At 48.4% G+C, this 20,100-nt stretch overlaps 1 protein-coding gene across 2 annotated transcripts in view; it reads left to right on the plus strand.

Annotated features, from left to right (window-relative positions):
* The first annotated feature begins 512 nt into the window (after positions 1-512).
* Positions 513-20,100, plus strand: part of eea1 (early endosome antigen 1) — a 31,473-nt gene continuing 11,885 nt past the window's right edge. The window contains exons 1-16 of one of the 2 annotated variants that reach the window (XM_062547268.1): positions 513-646; positions 3,577-3,654; positions 3,972-4,084; positions 4,195-4,249; positions 4,410-4,475; positions 4,615-4,645; positions 5,571-5,675; positions 6,322-6,443; positions 6,654-6,809; positions 8,820-8,936; positions 12,722-13,060; positions 14,827-14,976; positions 15,697-15,816; positions 16,302-16,505; positions 17,137-17,337; positions 18,683-18,796. In XM_062547268.1, coding sequence (XP_062403252.1) covers positions 623-646; positions 3,577-3,654; positions 3,972-4,084; positions 4,195-4,249; positions 4,410-4,475; positions 4,615-4,645; positions 5,571-5,675; positions 6,322-6,443; positions 6,654-6,809; positions 8,820-8,936; positions 12,722-13,060; positions 14,827-14,976; positions 15,697-15,816; positions 16,302-16,505; positions 17,137-17,337; positions 18,683-18,796 — 1,995 coding nt within the window. In that variant the 5' untranslated portion in view covers positions 513-622. The remainder of the gene's footprint in view (positions 647-3,576; positions 3,655-3,971; positions 4,085-4,194; positions 4,250-4,409; positions 4,476-4,614; positions 4,646-5,570; positions 5,676-6,321; positions 6,444-6,653; positions 6,810-8,819; positions 8,937-12,721; positions 13,061-14,826; positions 14,977-15,696; positions 15,817-16,301; positions 16,506-17,136; positions 17,338-18,682; positions 18,797-20,100) is intronic. The other variant, XM_062547269.1, reaches the window with a different exon arrangement.

Below are 20,100 nucleotides of genomic sequence, written 5' to 3' on the forward strand. Positions count from 1 at the left end.
TATAAAGTAATTTTTGATGTACAATAAAGATGTATTTGTATTATTTCATTACACAATACACGCTGATTTTTTTAAGCATCATTGACCAGCATGTGGGCAGCATTTTGCTTCTTGGAGTAGCTTTGCCCTTGACTGAACATTTTAAACTTCTTGAAAAATATTCAAGTATGTTGTCAATGGAGAAAGAAGAATATTAACTCTCTTCATACAGTATCCAATACACTGTTTATTTATTTCCCAGAGAGCCAATGAAAGAATCCCTACAACTGTTTATCCTCATGTCTCTTCCTGTAGACTTGACTTTTGAACTTCGACCACCTTAGTGGATTACATGACCTTTCCCCACTTGGGTTCGGTTGCAGGGGAAGGCAATAATGTTAACCTACAACTTAATGACACGTATTAGAAAATGAATTCCCATTAATGATTATGATAGGTTTCATTTTTTACAGTTTGAGGATCTTGAACAGCGCCACCCGCAACACACTAGCCCCGCCTACCAATGCTGCTGAGGCTGTCGCGGGCAGTCTAGTCAGGTGTTTCTGAAAGCGAACATTAGGAAAAGTTTTATCGAAACTACGTGGTATTTTTCCTTATTGATAAATAAAGACACAACAGCATCATGCTCAGACGGATATTACAAATGGTAAGTCTTCTGCGCTTAGTCGCCTGTCGCTGTCTTAGTGTTTTTGTCATGCAATGTTTGGATTCATTCGTTCTCCTTTAGCAGGCCCAACATACCCTTCGTTGTCTTCGCGTATTCATAGATAAGCGTCAGACCGATAAAGTTCATTCTTGCTCTATAGATAGAAAGTAAAACAAGGAGGTCTCTGAATGTATGGGTTTTATTCAAATCCTGACACAAAGAGAAAGTGAATGTACTATGGATAGCTGTGGTTGAATTGGACCCAGTGGCCATCCGATATTAACGGGTGGGTGGGACGTTAGCGTAATGTTAGCTAGCTGGCTAGCATCTCTGGTACTGTAGCACCCTCACCTAGTAAGATGTCAAGACGCTACTGTAAACAACAGACACCGTTTAGCTGCTACTAGCCAGTCTTCGGGACGGCCCCTTATATTAAAACCACATTGTCAGTGCATTTGCTGATGTCCTGTGCGAGCGGTGTATGCAAATAGCAGTCACAAGACCTCGTGACTTCATTTCTACATTCTATTGCCCTGTAGTTCAAGAGCACAGACGTTTGCTAACGCCATAGCATGAAACCAGGGTCTGTGGCATTGCTAACGTGAAACAGCTAAAAGCTGCTTTCTGTTGCTTATAATAGTAGTAGGACGGAGTAAAGATTAACAGAAGCCGCGAGGAAACACTAACACTGTTATGCAGTTCACATAAAGATGTCAACGCAAGTGTCTCTTGCAATGGCTAGACTCCTTTGCTACACGCTAGCTAGATAATAGTTACCCTACCTACCTGGCAGCGTTAAGCTAACTAGCTACTTATCGTGGTTTGCTAGCCAGATGCCAACAGAAGTAATCCACCTCACGTTACACAAACCAAAACAAAACTCTAGGTAATGCTAACACTAACAACCCTTCCATTTCAAACAGGAGGGAAAACTAGTGTTTACACTTATGTGAAAAATACCCCTCCCTGATTATGTGGATAATTATATTATACATTTCCACAGGACTTCCTATTGTCCAGCCATAGGCTAGTTGTCAAAAGGATGAGTCCCACATCAGTGATTTGAAAACCATTAATTACCACAAAACCTCTAAACAATGTAAACCTACTAGCAGGCAATCTCAGCGGGCAGTCTTGCAGTGCCCTAGAGTTTCCCTCTGATTCAACAGCAGTCAGGTGAATTAAATGAGGTTACCTTATGCTTTGTCAGTAACAGGGATTTACATGTAAGATGCACCACATTCACTAGTGAATAATGACTATGAATTTTCCATATAGGAATATTCATTTGGCAGACACTGTTGTCTAAACTAAAGTGACTTACATGTCAGCTATATTGCAAGGGATTACATTGTCCCCGGAGCAACTTCGGGTTAAGTGACTTGCTCAAGGGCACAACGGTGGAAGCTGTGAATTGAACCCACAACTACTACTTCAGGCTACTGAACGCTAGCCCAGCTCCTTAACCACTACACTACCACCACCGCTATTGCTAAATGTCAGTCTACTTTTGTGAAAATAGTTAAACATTATTGAAAAACATCCTTCAGTCAATTTACAGTATCCTAATGCATGTCCAGTGAGGCGATTGGTCTGTATATGAGTCCAATGAGTGAGTTGTTGCCTCATGCCTTGAGTTTCTTAAAGGGGGCATAAACAGATTCACTGTGTGGGTTAGGTCTGCCTGTCTTTATATACTGTGGTGGGTGTTTGTGTTGTGAAGGTCATAATTTGGTGAGTGTAACAAACAAGACAACTGACTCTCCATAGCATTGCGTTGCTCCATGGGCTGCACGTGTCCTCAGATAACCCCTGGGTGACGGCCATGCCGAGTACAAGCACAAGGCCGTCCTCCCTTTGCCAGTGTCACTCAAGTCCTTTCCTCCGCTACAGAGGAAGTAGGCTAGTGCATAGGAGAGTGGCTCATTCTCATGTCACTAATGGGAAAGCTGTGTGAACTCCTGTCCTGTTTTACCCTGAGTGTTTTTTCTTAAAAAAAAAAAAAAAAAGAAAGAAATAAAATTTTGCCTCAAGCAATTACCGGTACTAGAGTGCATCCGATACAGCAAAACTAAAGGCCAATATTCTTCTTCCTCTTGCTGAGTACTACTGGCAATCAGCTCCCAGTTGCGTGTGTGTGTGTGTGTGTGTGTGTGTGTGTGAGTGAGAGAGCGAGAAAGTGAAGAAGGAATATTCTTGCCCAGCCAGGTTCAGTCTTGACCTCGGTGCCAGGCCCCTCGGCCGTCAGCGCACAGCCAGTAGCTCATTAGCACGCCCGCCCCACGGAGCCCAACACCCGAGAACAACCGAGCATGTGTGATCTGAGCTGACATGTCTGTCAAAGCCCTTCCCTGTCACTCTATCACTTGCTCTCACTTTCTCCACTCAATTCTCTATCCTACGCTCCTATTTCAATAGTAATTTGCTCTGTCGGCATGAACTAGTTTATTGTGACCAGAAACTGGAACGAGGATACAGTCATTGTATGGATAAAGTAAATGTAAAATTATGTTATAAAAAGTAGGCCCCAGCCATGGCGCGACTGGCTGGGGCACCTGCACCGCACGCCGGCGACCCGGGTTCGATTCCCGCCCCGTGGTCCTTTCCGGATCCCACCCCTACTCTCTCTCCTACTCGTTTCCTGTCATACTCTCTACTGTCCTGTCCAATTAAAGGCATAAAAAGCCCCAAAAAAAATAATCTAAAAAAAAAAAAAATATATGTTATAAAAAGTAGGCTATACATTTCATATGTGAACGGTCTTGTATCTCTGTGTGTGCATAGATCCCTGATCTATTTATATAATAATGTGAGTGCTTAAAGTGCCTATGGAGGGCTTATGTTGGACCTCGCAATACTATTCGAAGTGATAATGCCTTGTTTTGTAAACAAGTTTTTAAAAGTTGAATGTCTTTCCATCCTCTCCCCAGACTCCTGGGAAGGGAGGCTCCCAGAGCTCTGAGTCAGAGCCTCCATCTGCAGACCTGAACAGCGAGCAGACGTCTGAGGTGAGATGATCTCTGACCCTTCTAGCAGCCCTTGTGTGAGAGTGTGTCACCACATCTAACACAGGCATAACCCTCAGAATGCCTGTGTGTGTGTGTGTGTGTGTGTGTGTGTGTGTGTGTGTGTGTGTGTGTGTGTGTGTGTGTGTGTGTGTGTGTGTGTGTGTGTGTGTGTGTGTGTGTGTGTGTGTGTGTGTGTGTGTGTGTGTGTGTGTGTGTGTGTGTGTGTGTGTGTGTGTGCGGCTGTGTGGGGGGTGGGGGTTAATATTGTGATTCATCCAATTCATCAGTGAGATTCACCAGTGGTGTGCTTTTTACAGGGTTTCATATGCCCTCAGTGCATGAAATCCCATAACTCGGCAGAGGAACTGTTCAAGCACTATGAGGTTTACCACGAGTCTGCAGATCAGCCCTCACCCTGGGCCTCTGGAAGGTAAGAAGCTTACCCCCACTGTTCTTTCTTTAACTACACGTATCGGTATGCTCTCCTCATGGCTCTCCTCCAGACGGGATCTCTAATTGAAGGCTATTCTCCTCACACAGGGAGGACATGGTGCTGCTCAGACAGGAGGTGCAGGACCTGCAGGTCTCGCTGAAGGTTAGCCAGAACTCGAAGCCTCCTGTGGGCCCTGTGTTGTAGGCCACATGGCAGACCCTGGCCTGCATTGGCTGACACATTGGATGCAAGGCGTTTACTGTGTGTTTGCTTCCAGCAGTGGGTTCATTTGTCGTTTGTGTGTTTTGTTGTGGTTTGTCAGGAAGAGCGGTGGTTCTCTGGAGAGCTGAAGAAGGAGCTAGACAAAGTTCAAGGGCAGCTGAAGCAAGTAATTCCCCTCAGATGACTTTTCTGTTTCACTGTCTGTGTGAATGATGAACTGAAACCGTAATGTAATGTAGTCAGTAGGTTGCCGTTGTGCTTGGCTTGTGGTTAACCTTTTGTACCCGTTCTCTCTTCCTCCGCAGGGTGATGGCCAACCTGGTTCAGAGGATTCAGGTCAGTTTGTGATGCTACTATTGTCATCGTATAGTCCAGGGTTCCCACGGGTCATGGAATTTCTGGAATATCATGGGATTTTGAAGTCTTTTCTAGACATGGAAAGTCAGGGGATTTTTTTTTTTTATTTTTTCTTTATCATATTTGGAGCAAAGTCATGGAATTTCAGTGAATGTAGCAGTTCAAAAAGTATTTGCCAAAATACATTAATATAAATATATTTCCACACAGAATGGGTGTATACCTGGTGATTAGCTTTACTGCTTGTGTGAGTGATGGTTAGACCAACTGTTCATTTACTGTCCATTTATTCACCTTTAAAGCAAGCAACACTAAAGCACTTTTCCTCTGTCGCACACACGCTATTTGTTTATCCAGCAAATAACAGACAAGGTAGAATATGTTGCATGATTTTATGAAAGTATGATGTATTGCGACATCGAAGCAAGTCAAATTTGTAGTTTCTGATGGCTCATTTCATCGAACTACAGATACACTACCCCACCTCATAAAGTTACATAGTGCGGTTATAGCCGATAGAGGGCCCCGAAGTGAAAGCAGAAGTGCCGTTCACTCTGTTACGAGTTGATGAACCGCTGAAATGATTTTGGAAACATTATTTTAACGTACGAAAAACTCTTCAGTGTTGCTGTAAAATAAGTCAAGCTCTTGAACTCTACATGGCTGCTTTGAGATCTTTGCTCAATATATTGTACCAAAATATATTGTATTGTGACTTAGAGTGGGAACCCTGTGTGTGTGGGCTTGTGAACATGCGTGCTTGCGCGTGCATGTGTTTTGGTTTGAGAAATGCTGGTGGCAGCGTGTGGAATGAGTGGCTGTTTTGCTTTGCATTTTTAATGCAGATGTGTTAGGCTTGGAAGCTGAAACCATAACTAAGAGCAAATGTGTTTACTGTGCGCAGCCCTGGAGATTAAGCTCAACGAGGCGGAGACGGAGAAGTTCAACATCAAACAGATGAAGGACCTGTTCGAACAGAAAGCTGCCCAGCTGGCCACGGAGATAGTAGGCAAGTATGCCACCGCTCAGCAATGGAGAGGTCTATCACTTGGATGGCCATTCTTATCTGCAAAGCATGACTATGGCCGCAGGTACTCATGCCAACACCTCTCTGTGTTCCCTGATGCTACTGATCCCAGGCATTCAGGGCAGTGATTAGTTGTATCTGGTGTGATCCTGATAGTTTGGGTTGAAAGTTCTGTAGTATCACCGTGCCAGCTGCCATAAGAATGCCCACCCCAGGATCAAAGGCAACTCTAGACTGATGACGGAGAATGCTGTCTTTGTCATTTTCTGGCATCCAATTGGATGTTCTCTGGAGGGAATAGCTGCAAAACTTCAGCTAGTTTGTTTTCCTCTACAAAGCACCTTCAAAAGTATGTCTTCAAAAGACAGCTGCATAGCCCACAGTGACCTTTTCATTGTGGTTATGAAAAGTGATTCTAGTTATCTTACACGTTTTATGCATTGTTTGAGGCACATATGAATCATGAAGTCCCTTCTATTTCTGAATATTCATGCTCTGGAAAGTAATGTGTGTCACTATTGTGGTAGAATACCACTGTCCTTATTAGCATGTGCCAGAGGTTCAGTAGGCTTTGTGTGTGTGTGTGTGTGACTGTAAGAGTCACTCTGTTGTTTGTCTCTCGTCTCAGACATCAAGTCGCGCTACGATGAAGAGAAGAGCTTACGCGAGGCAGCCGACCAGCGCGCCTCCAGTCTGAGCCAGGAGCTGCAGAGAGAGAAGCAGGAGAAGGATGAGCTCAACACTGAGCTGGTAGGCCACGCACACACACTTGCGCGCACACACGCGCACGCACACGCATCCACATCCACACACACGCACACGCATCCACACACACTTGCACACGCACACACACACACGCACATGCACGTACACGCACGCACTCGCATTCACCACACGACAACAACAGTCTCCGTGTGATCCCTGTGACGTGTCTCGGTGACCTTTGACCTGTGTGTGCAGCTCCAGCGTCCGGGCCAGGAGGACGTGGAGGTGCTGAAGAAGGAGCTGGTGCAGGTGCAGACGTTGATGGACAGCATGACGCGCGAGCGTGAGGACGAGTCCGAGCGCCTGAAGAGCCAATACGACGAGCTCCTCGCCAACCACACTACCTCAGAGGTACAGAAGGGAACAGCCCCCTCCCCCTCCCCCTCCCCCTCCTCTCCTCTCCTGTCTTCTCTCTTAACCAGCATGTCAAAAATAACTCCGTCATTAACAAAGACAGCCTGGAAAGTCATCCGGCCAAGATAAACAATAAATAATATTTGACACTATGATTAGTATAGTATTTCAGTGTCAGCCTTGATGTTAGCCGTGTTTATTTTTCTGCTGTTCTCAGTACACGTCTGATTCATTCAGTAAGAATTCAGGCGAGGCTGTTATCTGTTTTTGATAAGCTCCTTTGAACTTTGACCTCAGACAGATTAATGGTCATCTAGCGTGTTGGTTGTAGTGAGCCAGTGCCTTTATGACTGATTCCTGAGGTTAGACATTGACTTTGGACCGCCTCGCCTTCTACAGCCGCCTGATTGCACTGTTGGCCTCCTCCCTCAGAGTGACCGAGCAGCACAACATTACTGTGTTTATGTGGATGTAGAGCACTAGATCACAGTCACATAGTTACTGTATACATCACTAGATAAGCCTGGGTCATTCTCTAACTTTGGCCTGTTATTGGAAAGAAATCTGCGGCTACAAAATGAACGTCGTCTTTCTCCGGCAGACATCAAGCCTGTGCCTCATACAGTAAAATCCCTGCAAGGCTGCTAATTTTTTCCAAGCATACGTTTGTGAATAATTCAGAGGTGGGTTTCTGCATTATTGAAACGCACATTGCCCTGAGGAGGGGGAGAAGTGCGAGTCATGGGAAGATTGACCCCCCCACCACCACCACCACCACCCTCCTCCTCCTCCTCCTCCTCCTATTCATTCTCTTGTGGCTCTTAATCACTGCCGCACCTGTCTCCTCCCTCATGAATACATGGAGAAGCCTATCAGCTGCTCAGGTGGAGGGGCCAGGGGATGATTACATTTGGTGTGCAGAATTACCAAGCGACTTTCCAGCTAGTTGATATCGAACATGCAGGACTGTACAAGGATGTTTCTTTTTTTTATTTTGAGGTTGTTTGAGGCTCTTCATTGATTTCCGATATTTCTGTCAGTTCTAACATTTTTTTTGTGTGTGTGTGTGTGTGTTTGGGCAATTGTATTCCTTGTCTGTACCTGGTTTCCCAAAGGCATTGCAGTGTTAAGATGATCATATTAGATTAATATTAAGGGCAACGCTACAGTGCCTTTTGGAAATGGGGTTTCAGATCTGTCCTGCTTTTCTGCCACTTTCCCTGTTTGTCCACTGACCTGTGGCCCAATAGCCTCTAGTTGTTCATGTGTGTGCTTTACTTACCTGTGTGTTTACTGCTGTGTCTCTCCTCCTCTCCTTTACTCCACCCCTCTCCTCCCCAATCTGTGTGCTCTCTCTGCTCTGGAGATCCGTAAACTGGAGGTAAACCCCCTTTATCTCCACCAGCTCCCTCTCACCCCGCACACCCTCCCAAAGCGTCAGCATGGAGGAAAGATGAACAACCTAACAGATATAAAGCTTTTGTATGAAAATAGACATTACAGGACTCTCTTGAAAGAATTGTTGGTGTCTAGCAATGATTTGTTGATCGTGTAAGATCCTGTAAATTCACTTTAAGCTCAAATCAAAAGCAGCAAAGTAATCTCTTGTCAGGGTTTGACTCAGTGTCCAGAGGAATGTCCAAATATGGAGTGTTCACACTGCCCTTTTCTGCCTGTTTCGTTACATCAAATTCTGCGATCACTGTATATGTTGTGAGTTTGGTGTTCAGTGTTCCAAAGCATTTGGTGTTGTTGTGGAGTTGCATGTTGTTGTTGTGGTGGTGGTTTCCCCTGTTTGATTTAGTAAATATTTACTTGTTTACTTTGTAATAGTAAACACCAAGGCTGTTTCATCTGTAACTGTGTGTGTGTGTGTGTGTGTGTGTGTGTGTGTGTGTGTGTGTGTGTGTGTGTGTGTGTGTGTGTGTGCGCGTGTGTGCGTGTGCGTGTGCGTGTGCGTGTGCGTGTGCGTGTGCGTGTGCGTGTGCGTGTGCGCGTGTGCTACAGAAAACCATCTCCCAGCTGAAGGCTGAGCTGGAGAAGGGGCCCCAGGAGGCTGCTGTGTACACCCAACAGATTCATGAGCTTCAGAGCAACCTCAACAACCTCCAGCAGCAGAATCAGGTAACACACACACACACACACACACACACACACACATACACTTAAGGTATGCATAGGGCAGCTGCCATTTATTCTGATTGGATGATCATGACGGTAAAACTCTCCCGAAAAGAAATTGTTGCCCAATATCAGTGGGAACATTCCAATCCACAACATTGCTCAAAAGGTTGCCTCATGTGTCATCAGCTTTAATCTAGGAAATGTGCTGGAATCCAAATCGTCACAACACTGACAAGTAGATACACAGACACACTATGGCATATGTAGTTCTAGTAATCTGACAGCAGACTTTGAAACAGGTGTACACACGCACACACACACACACACACACACACACACACACACACACACACACACACACACACACACACACACACACACAAGCACAAGCACACACACACACACACACACACACACACACACACACACACACACACACACACACACACACACACACTTGCACCTGAAAACTGCAGTCGGCAAGATGTTTTTGATGATATTCACTGACACAGTATGCTCGGACAGAACAGCATAAACCAGACGGTTTTAGAAAAATACCCGCGCTTCTACCTCCACCTAGAGCCTGTTATTTGTTTTGCAAAAGTCCACCGCTCCCTGTTCCTCTGGTCCAATAAGAGTTGTGAACATTGAAAATGTTGGCCAAGTCCCCTCAATCTGCCAGTCTTGCCGACTGCCGTTTTAATCAATCAATGCGCAACAATGACCTGCAAGCTCCTAGCGCATGAGCCTGTGGCCATCTGCTCCACATCACATACGGGCCACAGACAGACGGACAGACAGACAGACAGACAGACAGGCCTATTACCAGACACCACACCCCACATGCCTAGTGAGTCCCTCTAATCCCTGTCCAAATTTAAGTTTACTGTAGAAGTGTTTACGAGTGGGCATACACGAGAAGAGGCCAGCACATTTTACAGGCCGCTGGCCCCCGCCTGCAGGCTATCAGACGACCCCCCCCCCTTCCCCAAACCCCCCCATCAAAGGCCTCTGTTGTCAGCAGGCCGTGTGTTTCTCTGTGCCATCAAAAGCGTGTTGACACAACTCCAGCTCCTCTCTATTATTAAAGTAGCGGGGGGTAACGGTCCCGGGTGACCGGCCCTGTGTCATTCACACTGAAATACGAGCACAGGTAACAGACCTCCCACTACCCCCCCCCCGCTGAGCAGCGTGTGTCTGTGTGTCTGTGTGTCTGTGTGTGTGTGTGTGTGTGTGTGTGTGTGTGTGTGTGTGTTTGTATTTGTGCTCAAGGGGGATTAAACTGTCACAGTCAGAACAGAGTGATGCCAGGGGGAGAATGCCCGGGCTCCGTTTGTGAAGTGGGGTGCATGGCAGCAGCAGGGATTAGGAAGGGAGTTGGATGAGGCCCATGGCTGCCATCAGCGCCTGGCTGCTCTGTCACAGCGACCGCGCACCGATAAGCACGGGGAGGATTGATGGGTGAACGAGGGGGGAGATTGATGGCTGTTGTTCACCAGGGGGGGTCTCTGTGGTGAGGGGCGATGAAGCACTTCTATACAGTCAATGGGATGAATGGACAGGGAAAGAGGTTGGATGTACTGTACAGATGGACGGGTGGATGAATTGAGTGGTGGATGTGTAACTGAGTATGGTTGCAAAGAGCAAGAGAAGTAGGACATGTCTGAATCAGGGTTGTGAGTCACTCAGGAGAGAAGGCCAGAGGTAAGGTGTGTGTGCGCGTGTGCGTGTGTGTGTGCGTGTGTGTGTGTGTGTGTGTGTGTGTGTGCCGGCAAGTGAGTGAATAGCCTTCGTATAAACGATTCTCAGCTGTCGCCTGGGAATCTGGTGCACGATGGACAGCCTGCGCGATGGCCACTGTCCCTGTCACCCGCTCCGGTTAGCGATGGAGTCGTTATCAAGCCCTGTTCTTTATAGGTGTCTGGCAGCGCAGGGTCATGGTACACACTCACACACTCACACACACTCTTGGCATTCGAGTGCCACCTTCCAAGTACTGCGAAGCACTGGCCTTTGAAGTGTCAGCACACGTCACGCCAGAGCCTGGCGCTCTGAAGGGTGAGTGTGGCTTGTGTAAGGTGGGACCGTCCTCGCACCCAACGAGCCGTCTCGGTTGTTGACTGGAGTACCTGCGAAGACGTGATGATGTGTGTTCCATTCGCTCAGCTCTCCCTCGTTCACGCCGCGTCCGGCATTTCATTTGACGTCCGAGAGGGTGTTCCAGTCAGACCTGGGTGCCAAAGGAGACAGACACAGGACACACTGACCGATGAGATCTGTGTCTCCGTCAGGGTGTCTGTTTTCTCAGACAGTAGATTTCTGATGGCCTTCAGCAGTCACTGTCGCTGGTGACTGATGATGTGCCTAAGAGATGGAAAGTTAAAGTGCTGATGGAAGGACAGAGGATATGTTACACCTCTTGTAGTTTTGTCAACCCTGTGAACACACTGATAATATTACATTTTTAGTCAAGTTATATTTATGTTGTGCCATAACTTAAGCCTACCACACACATAAAGATAATCGGGCTGATTTTGCCCAAATTTTCCCCCTTCTGATCAAAGACAGAAAATAGCCGATTATCTTAAGCTCTTAAGATTATCTTATGTGATTCTCTTGTAGTGTGTGGTGTGTTAAGAGTCAAAATTCCCCCTGCCTCGGAAAATGTTCGGAAAACGATTTCCTTCATTAGGAATTCATCGACATCCATCGCTGTGAACTGTGAACATTAATAGTGAAGTTTTTTTGTTAAGCCACCAGGATCGTCATTAAAGTAGCTCAAACTGTATATGACACTGTAAGTGAATGTGCGCAACTCTAGAGGTGCCTCTCATGTAAAGTTTATACATCCTCCCTCGCTCCTCGGGCCTCGATCCTCACTGATCTACATAAAGAATGATGGGGCGGCAACAACGATAGTTCGTCTATCTTTCTTTATGTAGATCAGTGAGGATCGAGGCCCGAGGAGCGAGGGAGGATGTATAAACTTTACATGAGAGGCACCCTAGGTTTACAACCCCAGCCTTGCGCTGAAAATGTTCAAAATGGCGCATGCGTGACAAGCATATTAGCTGCTCTACCTGGCTGAATAGTTGTGCTAATTAGAATCAGCTGGTTTAAGCGAATGGTTGGCACCATGAAGCTGGATTTGTCCACCTCTGCATATGAATATGTTTCAGAGCACTGCACAGAGTCCGACCAGAGATTGATCATACTGATGAAGGCTTATATGAGCTTTACTGTAGTTCGCCTTGGATAAAAGTTTTAATCTAAATGGAAATGAGATGTACGGCACTTGTGCATGATTGGCATGTAGGTGTGAGTGATATCAAAGATCCTTAAGGCGGAGCAAGATACGTCGTCGTAGTTCATTGTCTATGGGCGCAAAACGGGGATCACGTTCCTCTGCATAAAGGGGGTGTGTCATGTGTGTCATGCCCATAGACTTCTATGAGCCAATTTCACAGTGTCCAGGTGTCTGGCCTAGTTGATGTTAATGATGCCTTAATTGGCAGGGTAAAACATCTTCCTGTTTCTGTCTTTCCTATAGACTGAGCTGTTCCAGAGGAAGTTAGTTTACACAGTGGCGACATCTTGTGAAATAGGCTTATGGAACAGCTCTGCATAAAGGGGGATTTTGCCCCCCCTCCCTCTTGCGATTCGGCTTCCAGGAAGTGGCTTCTCATGAAGTATCTTGCTCCGCCCTTAACGATCTTTGGTGATATGTCCCTTATGATGACCCCAGTGTAACCTTTGACCTCCCCCTCTCTCCCCCCCGGACACAGAACCTGTCGGAGCGGCTGAGCAAGCGGGAGCGCGAGAGCCAGCAGCTGGAGGAGAGCGTGTCCGAGGGCCAGGCCTCGCTGCGGACCCTTCAGGCCCAGCTGCAGCAGCGCCACCTGGAGGCGCAGGAGGCGTCAGCACGGGCCGCCCAGGCGGAGGCGGCTCTGGGCCGGACTCAGGCCGAGCTGGGCGAGCGCGGGGATGAGGCGGCGCGGCTGAAGCGCGAGGTCGGCCAGCTGGAGCAACAGCAGCAGGAGCTGAAGGCCGAGAGGAAACAGCTGCAGCAGCAGCGCGAAGAGAAGGAGAGCCAGGGAGCGCAGCAGCAGAGCCAGATCAGCCAGGTGAGGCACCTGTGCACACACACACACACACACACACACACACACACACACACACACACACACACACACACACACACACACACACACACACACACACACATATACACACACACACATATACACACACACACACACATACACACACACACACACACACACACACACACACACACACACACACACACACACACACACACACACACAAACCTGCATGTTTACACACACACACACACACACACCTGCATGTGTGCACACACACACTTTTACTCAAACCTGCATGTTTACACACACACACACACACACACACACCTGCATGTGTGCACACACACACTTTTACTCAAACCTGCATGTGTACACATGCACACACACTCACACAAACCTACATGTGTACACACACACTCACACACACACTCACAGACCTACATGTACAAACACACATATGTACACATAGTCCTACACATACTCCTGCATGTATACATAGTCCGCAGAAGTTGCCGATGTATCCTATCTGCACCTGTTACATTAACAATGGCAATTACAACAGGTGTGGTTGTTTAGATTTATAAAATCAACATTCTGGTGTTCACCGGTACGTCACCTGATGGTGATCTTGGACAGGAAATGACAAACACTCTCACTCAGTACAACACATACACACATTTACACACACTCACAGACCTGAGACACATGTATGATAACATGATGAAAATTGTATGACGTGATGCGTGAAAATACATGTTCCCTGGTCCATGTAGAAGCTGGTTCCATCCAGTTGTTGAACACCTTGCTATTAGAGCAGATGAACACAGCGCTGCATAGTTGCCGAGATTGGAGGCGTGTAGAGTGGCATTTAATTTGGGCCCCTAAAAGAGATATGCCATCTGCCTGCCAGCCTCGTTCTCCCTCTCTGTTGGAGGCAGCGGCCCCTGTCCTTCCAGCGCCGAGAGGTGGACACAAAGCCTTTAATCTCGCTCAGTCTCTCAGATCCACCGGGTCTGCCAAAAGCGAACAGTACACCCAGAACCATCCAATCCGGCGTCCAGATAGGCTCCGTCACTATGCCAAGTGGGGAGGCCGAGCTGGATCTTTAAGGCGGGTTTTTATCAGGCATGGCAGGAATGTGGCATTCCGCAGAGCTGGCGGGACCTGGGCAGACAAGGTAACGCTTTCATTCAGGACATCTGCACAGGCCCAGCCATTTGCTCTGCCTGTTAAGGGCCTCTGATGAACACACACACACACACACACACACACTCTCTTGATTTCGCCTGTTATCTCTGGAGACACAGGAAAGCATGTGAGTGCAGGGACTTTCCAGACAACATAGAGATAAGTGTGTGTGTGTGTGTGTGTGTGTGTGTGTGTGTGTGTGTGTGTGTGTGTGTGTGTGTGTGTGTGTGTGTGTGTGTGTGTGTGTGTGTGTGTGTGTGTGTGTGTGTGTGTGTGTGTGTGTGTGTGTGTGTGTGTGTGTGTGTGTGTGTGTGTGTGTGTGTGTGTGTGTGTGTGTGAGAGTGTGAGAGTGTGTTTGTGTGTGTGTCTATGAACACATTTCCCTCAGATACTGTAACAGGCCTCCGTGCTCTTAGGTTTTGGAATCAAATATGTGTGATGTGTGTGTGTGTGTGTGTGTAGACAGTCAGGTATCAGTCAAGTCATTTTCTTGCTCTCGGGGCACTCGTGATCTCTATTAGGGCCCATCATTTACCTTGCATTCTTGTGTGTGTGTGTTTCTGTGTGTGTGTGTGTGTGTGTGTGTGTGTGTGTAGATGCACGCTAAGCTGCTGGAGGCGGAGCGTCAGCTGGGGGAGCTGCAGGGCCGTCTGAAGGAGCAGCGGCAGCTCTCCGGCGAGAAGCTGAAGGACCGCGAGCAGCAGGCCGCCGACCTGCAGCTCAAACTGGCCCGCTCCGAGGAGCAGGTAGGAGCACAGCACACCCCAGCACATACACACACACACACTGCAGGCCGCCAACCTGCTGCTCAAACTGGCCCGCTCCGAGGAGCAGGTAGGAGCAACACCACACCACACACACACACACAGCAGGCCGCCGACCTGCAGCTCAAACTGGCCCGCTCCGAGGAGCAGGTAGGAGCACAGCACACCACACACACACACACAGCAGGCCGCAGTGCTGCCCTCACCTGGTGGCAGGGGGAGGTGTTGCGCTGAAGGGCTCAAGTAGACGTGTGGGGACATGGGGTCCGTTTCATGCAGCGTTTATACGTCCTCCCTCGCTCCTCGATGCCTCGATCCTCACTGATCTACATAAAGAATGATGGGGGGGAAACAATGGGATAGTCTATCCAGTGTTAGTTATAGATCAGTGGGAACGCCCCTCGAGGATCGAGCATCGAGGATCGAGGAGGCATGATGAGAGGCACCCATGGTCTTCACACGGTGTGAAGTTTGCACAGTCTGTACAAACTCTCTGTGTAGCACCAGAACATTGTGTCCATAAGGTGCATTGACTGGTGAGAGATGTATATCTACAGTATGTCTGCATAGCCAAAAGCCATGTCGGCGTTAGCATAACAGGGATCTGCCATTTAAAGGGATGTACAGTGACGGCACATATGAATGAAAATGAATGCAGCTTAGATTCATGCTCTCTCTCTCTCTCTGTTTGTGTGTGTTCAGCTGAAGGAGAATGCTACTAAGACCACAGAGCTGCAGCACCAGCTGGAGAAGGCCAAACAACAGCACCAGGAGCTGCAGACGCTCCAGCAGAGCACCAACAGCAAGCTGAGGGAGGCCCAGGTAACACACCTGAGTAGCACACCTGCTACAGCACACCTGAGTAGAACACCTGTTACAGCACACACCCTCACCTGAGTAGCACACCTGTTACAGCACACACCCTCACCTGAGTAGCACACCTGTTACAGCACACGCTCTCACCTTAGTAGCACACCTGTTACAGCACACCTGTTACAGCACACGCCCTCACCTTCGTAGCACACCTGTTACAGCACACCTGTTACAGCACACCTGTCACAGCACACCTGTTACAGCACACGCCCTCACTGGTATCTCCAGTCACTACGCCCCTAATGATTCTGTTTTATAAGTAACAATCAATAGGTTGGGTGCACAATAGGTCTATAATATTCTTTCCATTTGCTCTGATTTGATACTTGACCTCTTAAATGTTCAACTGAATTGTTCTTTTTTACCTGTCCTGTGGTAGCTGAGACGTTGTCCTGTCATGATTCCTTGTCTTGCTCTTCCTTGGCCCTGGTCAGAATGACCTGGAGCAGGTCCTGCGTCAGATCGGGGACAAGGACCAGAAGACCCAGAACCTGGAGGCCCTGCTGCAGAAGAGCCGTGACAGCGTGAGCCAGCTGGAGGCCGAGAGGGAGGACCTGTGTGCCAAGATCCAGGCTGGCCAGGGCGAGACGGCCCTCCTCAACCAGCTGCAGGAGAAGAACCACACGCTGCAGGAGCAGGTAGACCTCGGGGGCACACACCAGAGCACACACACACACACACACACACACACACCCACCACTCACAACAACACTCACAACAACACACACTCCAGAGCACCCACACACACACACCACTCACAACAACACACACTCCAGAGCACCCACACACACACCACTCACAACAACACACGCATACATGCAAACCAGTTAGGTTCCATCTGAGCGATCATGCATCATAGCAAACTAGAATAGCCACTCACTCACACAGTCAAATACTAACATTTGCATTCAGGATTACACCACACGCACCAAGACAATGAACACGCTGGTCTCCTATGCATGCACCAGTGCACCACACAGTGACTACCCGACAGTTTCAAGTCAACTATCACATTTCACCAGTGTGTACTCTACAGGCTAACTACAGTAATTTCCCGCATATAAACCGCATTGTGTATAAGCCGCAGGACAGTGTTTTATGCAAGTTAAAAGAAACAAAACCATATTAACAGCCCCCCTTTATTAACCTCATAGCTGAAGAAACTTTGCAAAATCAATGTATAAGCCGCGGCTAATTAAGTCGGGAAATTACGGTAGTGTCTACTGTATCTAGTATCTGAGCCGAGCGTCTCCCCCTCTGCCCTCCCAGATGGGGCACCTGACGGAGAAGCTGAAGAACCAGTCGGAGAGCCACAAGCAGGCGCAGGACAACCTGCACGAGCAGGTGCAGGAGCAGAAGACGGCCATGCGCACGCTGCAGGACCGCTGCCAGGCGCTCGACAGCGCCAACGGGGAGCTCACCTCGCAGCTCGGGGACAGCCGCGAGAGGGTCGCCCAGCTGGACACGCAGGTGGGCACGAGGAGTGGAGATAAGCACACACACACACACACACACACACACACACACACACAGACACGCATAGACAGATTTCACCAGATTCTATGAATGTTTACACTCTAAACCCTGGTGGTTAATTGTGCATGGTGTCACATCATTTAAGCATGGCATTGCCCAAGTGAACATGGAGATGCATACACGATGCTTCCACTAGTGACAGACACGTGTCGTGCACACTGTTGTTCACTCCTCTATTATCGTCTGAACCTCCCAACAAATGGCCACATACTTCCCACTTCAGCCTCTTGCACATAGTAACGGAGCCTCGTAACCTCTCCACATAAAGTAAACCATTTTGTACTCCCCCCGCCCCCCCCCCCCCCCCCCTGCAAGATCCCGCACACACGCTCCAGTTCACACTTGCACTAAATCAGTGGCGCTGAGCGCTTTCTCCACACGCCGACGGTCACGTCTGGGCCGATACAAAAGGCCCCGGCCCCGTGCTGTTGGGACGTCAAGAGCCTTAATCTCCGTAAGCAAGAGCCTAATGGAAGCAGATCAGCTGAGTGTCCGTCCGGCGGAGCTTTAATGTCCGTAATCAGCCGGGCTCTCCAGAGCAGATAAGATTGGGCCGCTGTAACGGGAGACGTGCTCATGAGGGGCTGTGCGTGTGCGGTGACCAGGGTCAGACGAGGACTGGCTCCGCTCCGCCGCCCGCCGCGCTGCAGACGCGCTCGCGCCATAATGACACGTAATTGGTTGCAATTTCACTCTGCGCGTCACGCTGCTGAATTCAGACACCTGCCTATAAACAAACTCTATTGTTTTGCCAAGCACACACACACACACATACACACACACACTACTTACCGTTTTTGCCTTGTGGCTCACACGTCAGTCGTATTTACTTGTTTTGCAGCGTGCGCTTATTGCGTTAATGTTTATAATCTGTGCATGCTTATTGCGTTACGATGTCTCCCTTTTTGTATAACCGTTTGAGTTGTCTAGGGGTGAACATGTTGCTGCCTGCCTCGCTTTCTATAGTAACAGTCTGACAGTGGAGCTACACCAAGCGCATAACTGAAGCGCTCCGTTCACGAAGCGTTAGCTGAAGCAGTTAATAATAACGATAATTAAAGTAAGTAGCTATACCAGACGAGTCCAGAGACCAGTCTTCTAAAATGGATTTTACGCGTGGCGAATGGAACGCTTCAGTTACGCGCCTGGTGTAGCTCCCCTGTGAGTTAATAGGCTTTCTGTGAGTGTGTGAGGATGCAGCTGTGGCCTTAGGATACTGTGCTTTGTGCGGCCATACAGTATGATGCTGTAACTCCCCACCCCCCTCCCCCTCCCCCAGCTGAAAGCCAAGACAGAGATGCTGCTGTCGGCTGAGGCGGCCAAGAACGCCCAGAGAGCCGACCTCCAGAACCACCTGGAGACGGCCCAGCATGCACTGCAGGACAAGCAGCAGGTGAGCCCCGACGACCTCGACGACCTCGCGCAGCAACAGCTGGCTCTGTCTCCATGCCGACCCCCTGCCAGCCAATTAGCCCGGCGCCATCCCTCTGTGTTCTCAGCTGAGGCCTGTGTGTGTGTGTGTGTGTTTCTGAGTGCGTGTGTATGTCTGTCATTTTCCTGTGTGTGTGTGTATGTCTGTCATGTCATTTTCCTGTGTGTGAGAGATGTTAGTTCTTCCCTGTGTAGCTGTTGCAGTTATTGTTTATCTCTGCCTGCTGGGCCATCTTCACTGGCCTACTGTGATCTGTCTGTGTTTGTGTGTGTACTGTGTGTGTGTGAGTGAGTGTACGGTATGTGTGAGACTGCTTTGTGCTCGCGTCTGACTGCTGCATCTGTGTGCCCAGCCTGAGTGTAAGTGAGCTAAGTGCAGCTGCAGCAGCTGGGTATTGTGACGGGCAGCTCTGGGAGGGCTGTGTATGCCCACTGCTGTGTGTGTGTGTGTGTATAGGAGCTGAGTAAGAGCCAGGTGCAGCTGCAGCAGCTGGGTATAGAGATCGCTAAGACATGTGACCAACTTCATCAAAACGCAAAGAATTATGGGTATGTTTGGCTCGCCTGATGCCAGCCCATGTAAACTAGTGTTCTGGGTCTATGATCTGGCATGCTAATAATGAAAACTAAGCGTGAAACAATTGTGTGAAAAACAGAACATAATCTTGCGCTTCCTTCCTGATGCTATCCATGCCATTCCTCTCCTTTTTGTCACCTCTGAAGCATGGCGTGTACTATTATTTTTCCACGCTGGAAAACGATAAAAGATAAGCTTTATGTTACTGTATTGAATTTTATAACACAGCAGCAGGTAAACGGCATTTCGACAACTGCACTTCGTTGTTCCCGCACGTCAGTAAAAAAACTTAAGTTTTGGGCCACCGATTCCCAAAATGTGTTGCGTTTTACGTCACATTCTCAATCTCTATAGTGACGGGCAGGGCTGGGAGGGCTGTGTACTGTATGCCCACGGCTGTGTGTGTGTGTGTGTGTGTGTGTGTGTGTGTGTGTGTGTGTGTGTGTGTGTGTAGGGCAGCTCTGGGAGGGCTGTGTACTGTATGCCCACGGCTGTGTGGGGATGGCAAGTGCTGCCCACGTGTGGGTCCAGAAGTCATTGCCGTTAGTTGTGCAGTGGTGTACTGTAGGCCATTAACGAGCCTGTGCCTGCTCTAGTGTGGAGGTGCTGCCTCTACAACTACAGTATATGCACATATGAGTATATTTATAGTCACTCCATATCAACTAGCAAAATGGAAAGACGTCGAT

This window comes from Sardina pilchardus, chromosome 10 (assembly GCF_963854185.1).
Source record: "Sardina pilchardus chromosome 10, fSarPil1.1, whole genome shotgun sequence".
NCBI lineage: Eukaryota > Metazoa > Chordata > Actinopteri > Clupeiformes > Clupeidae > Sardina > Sardina pilchardus.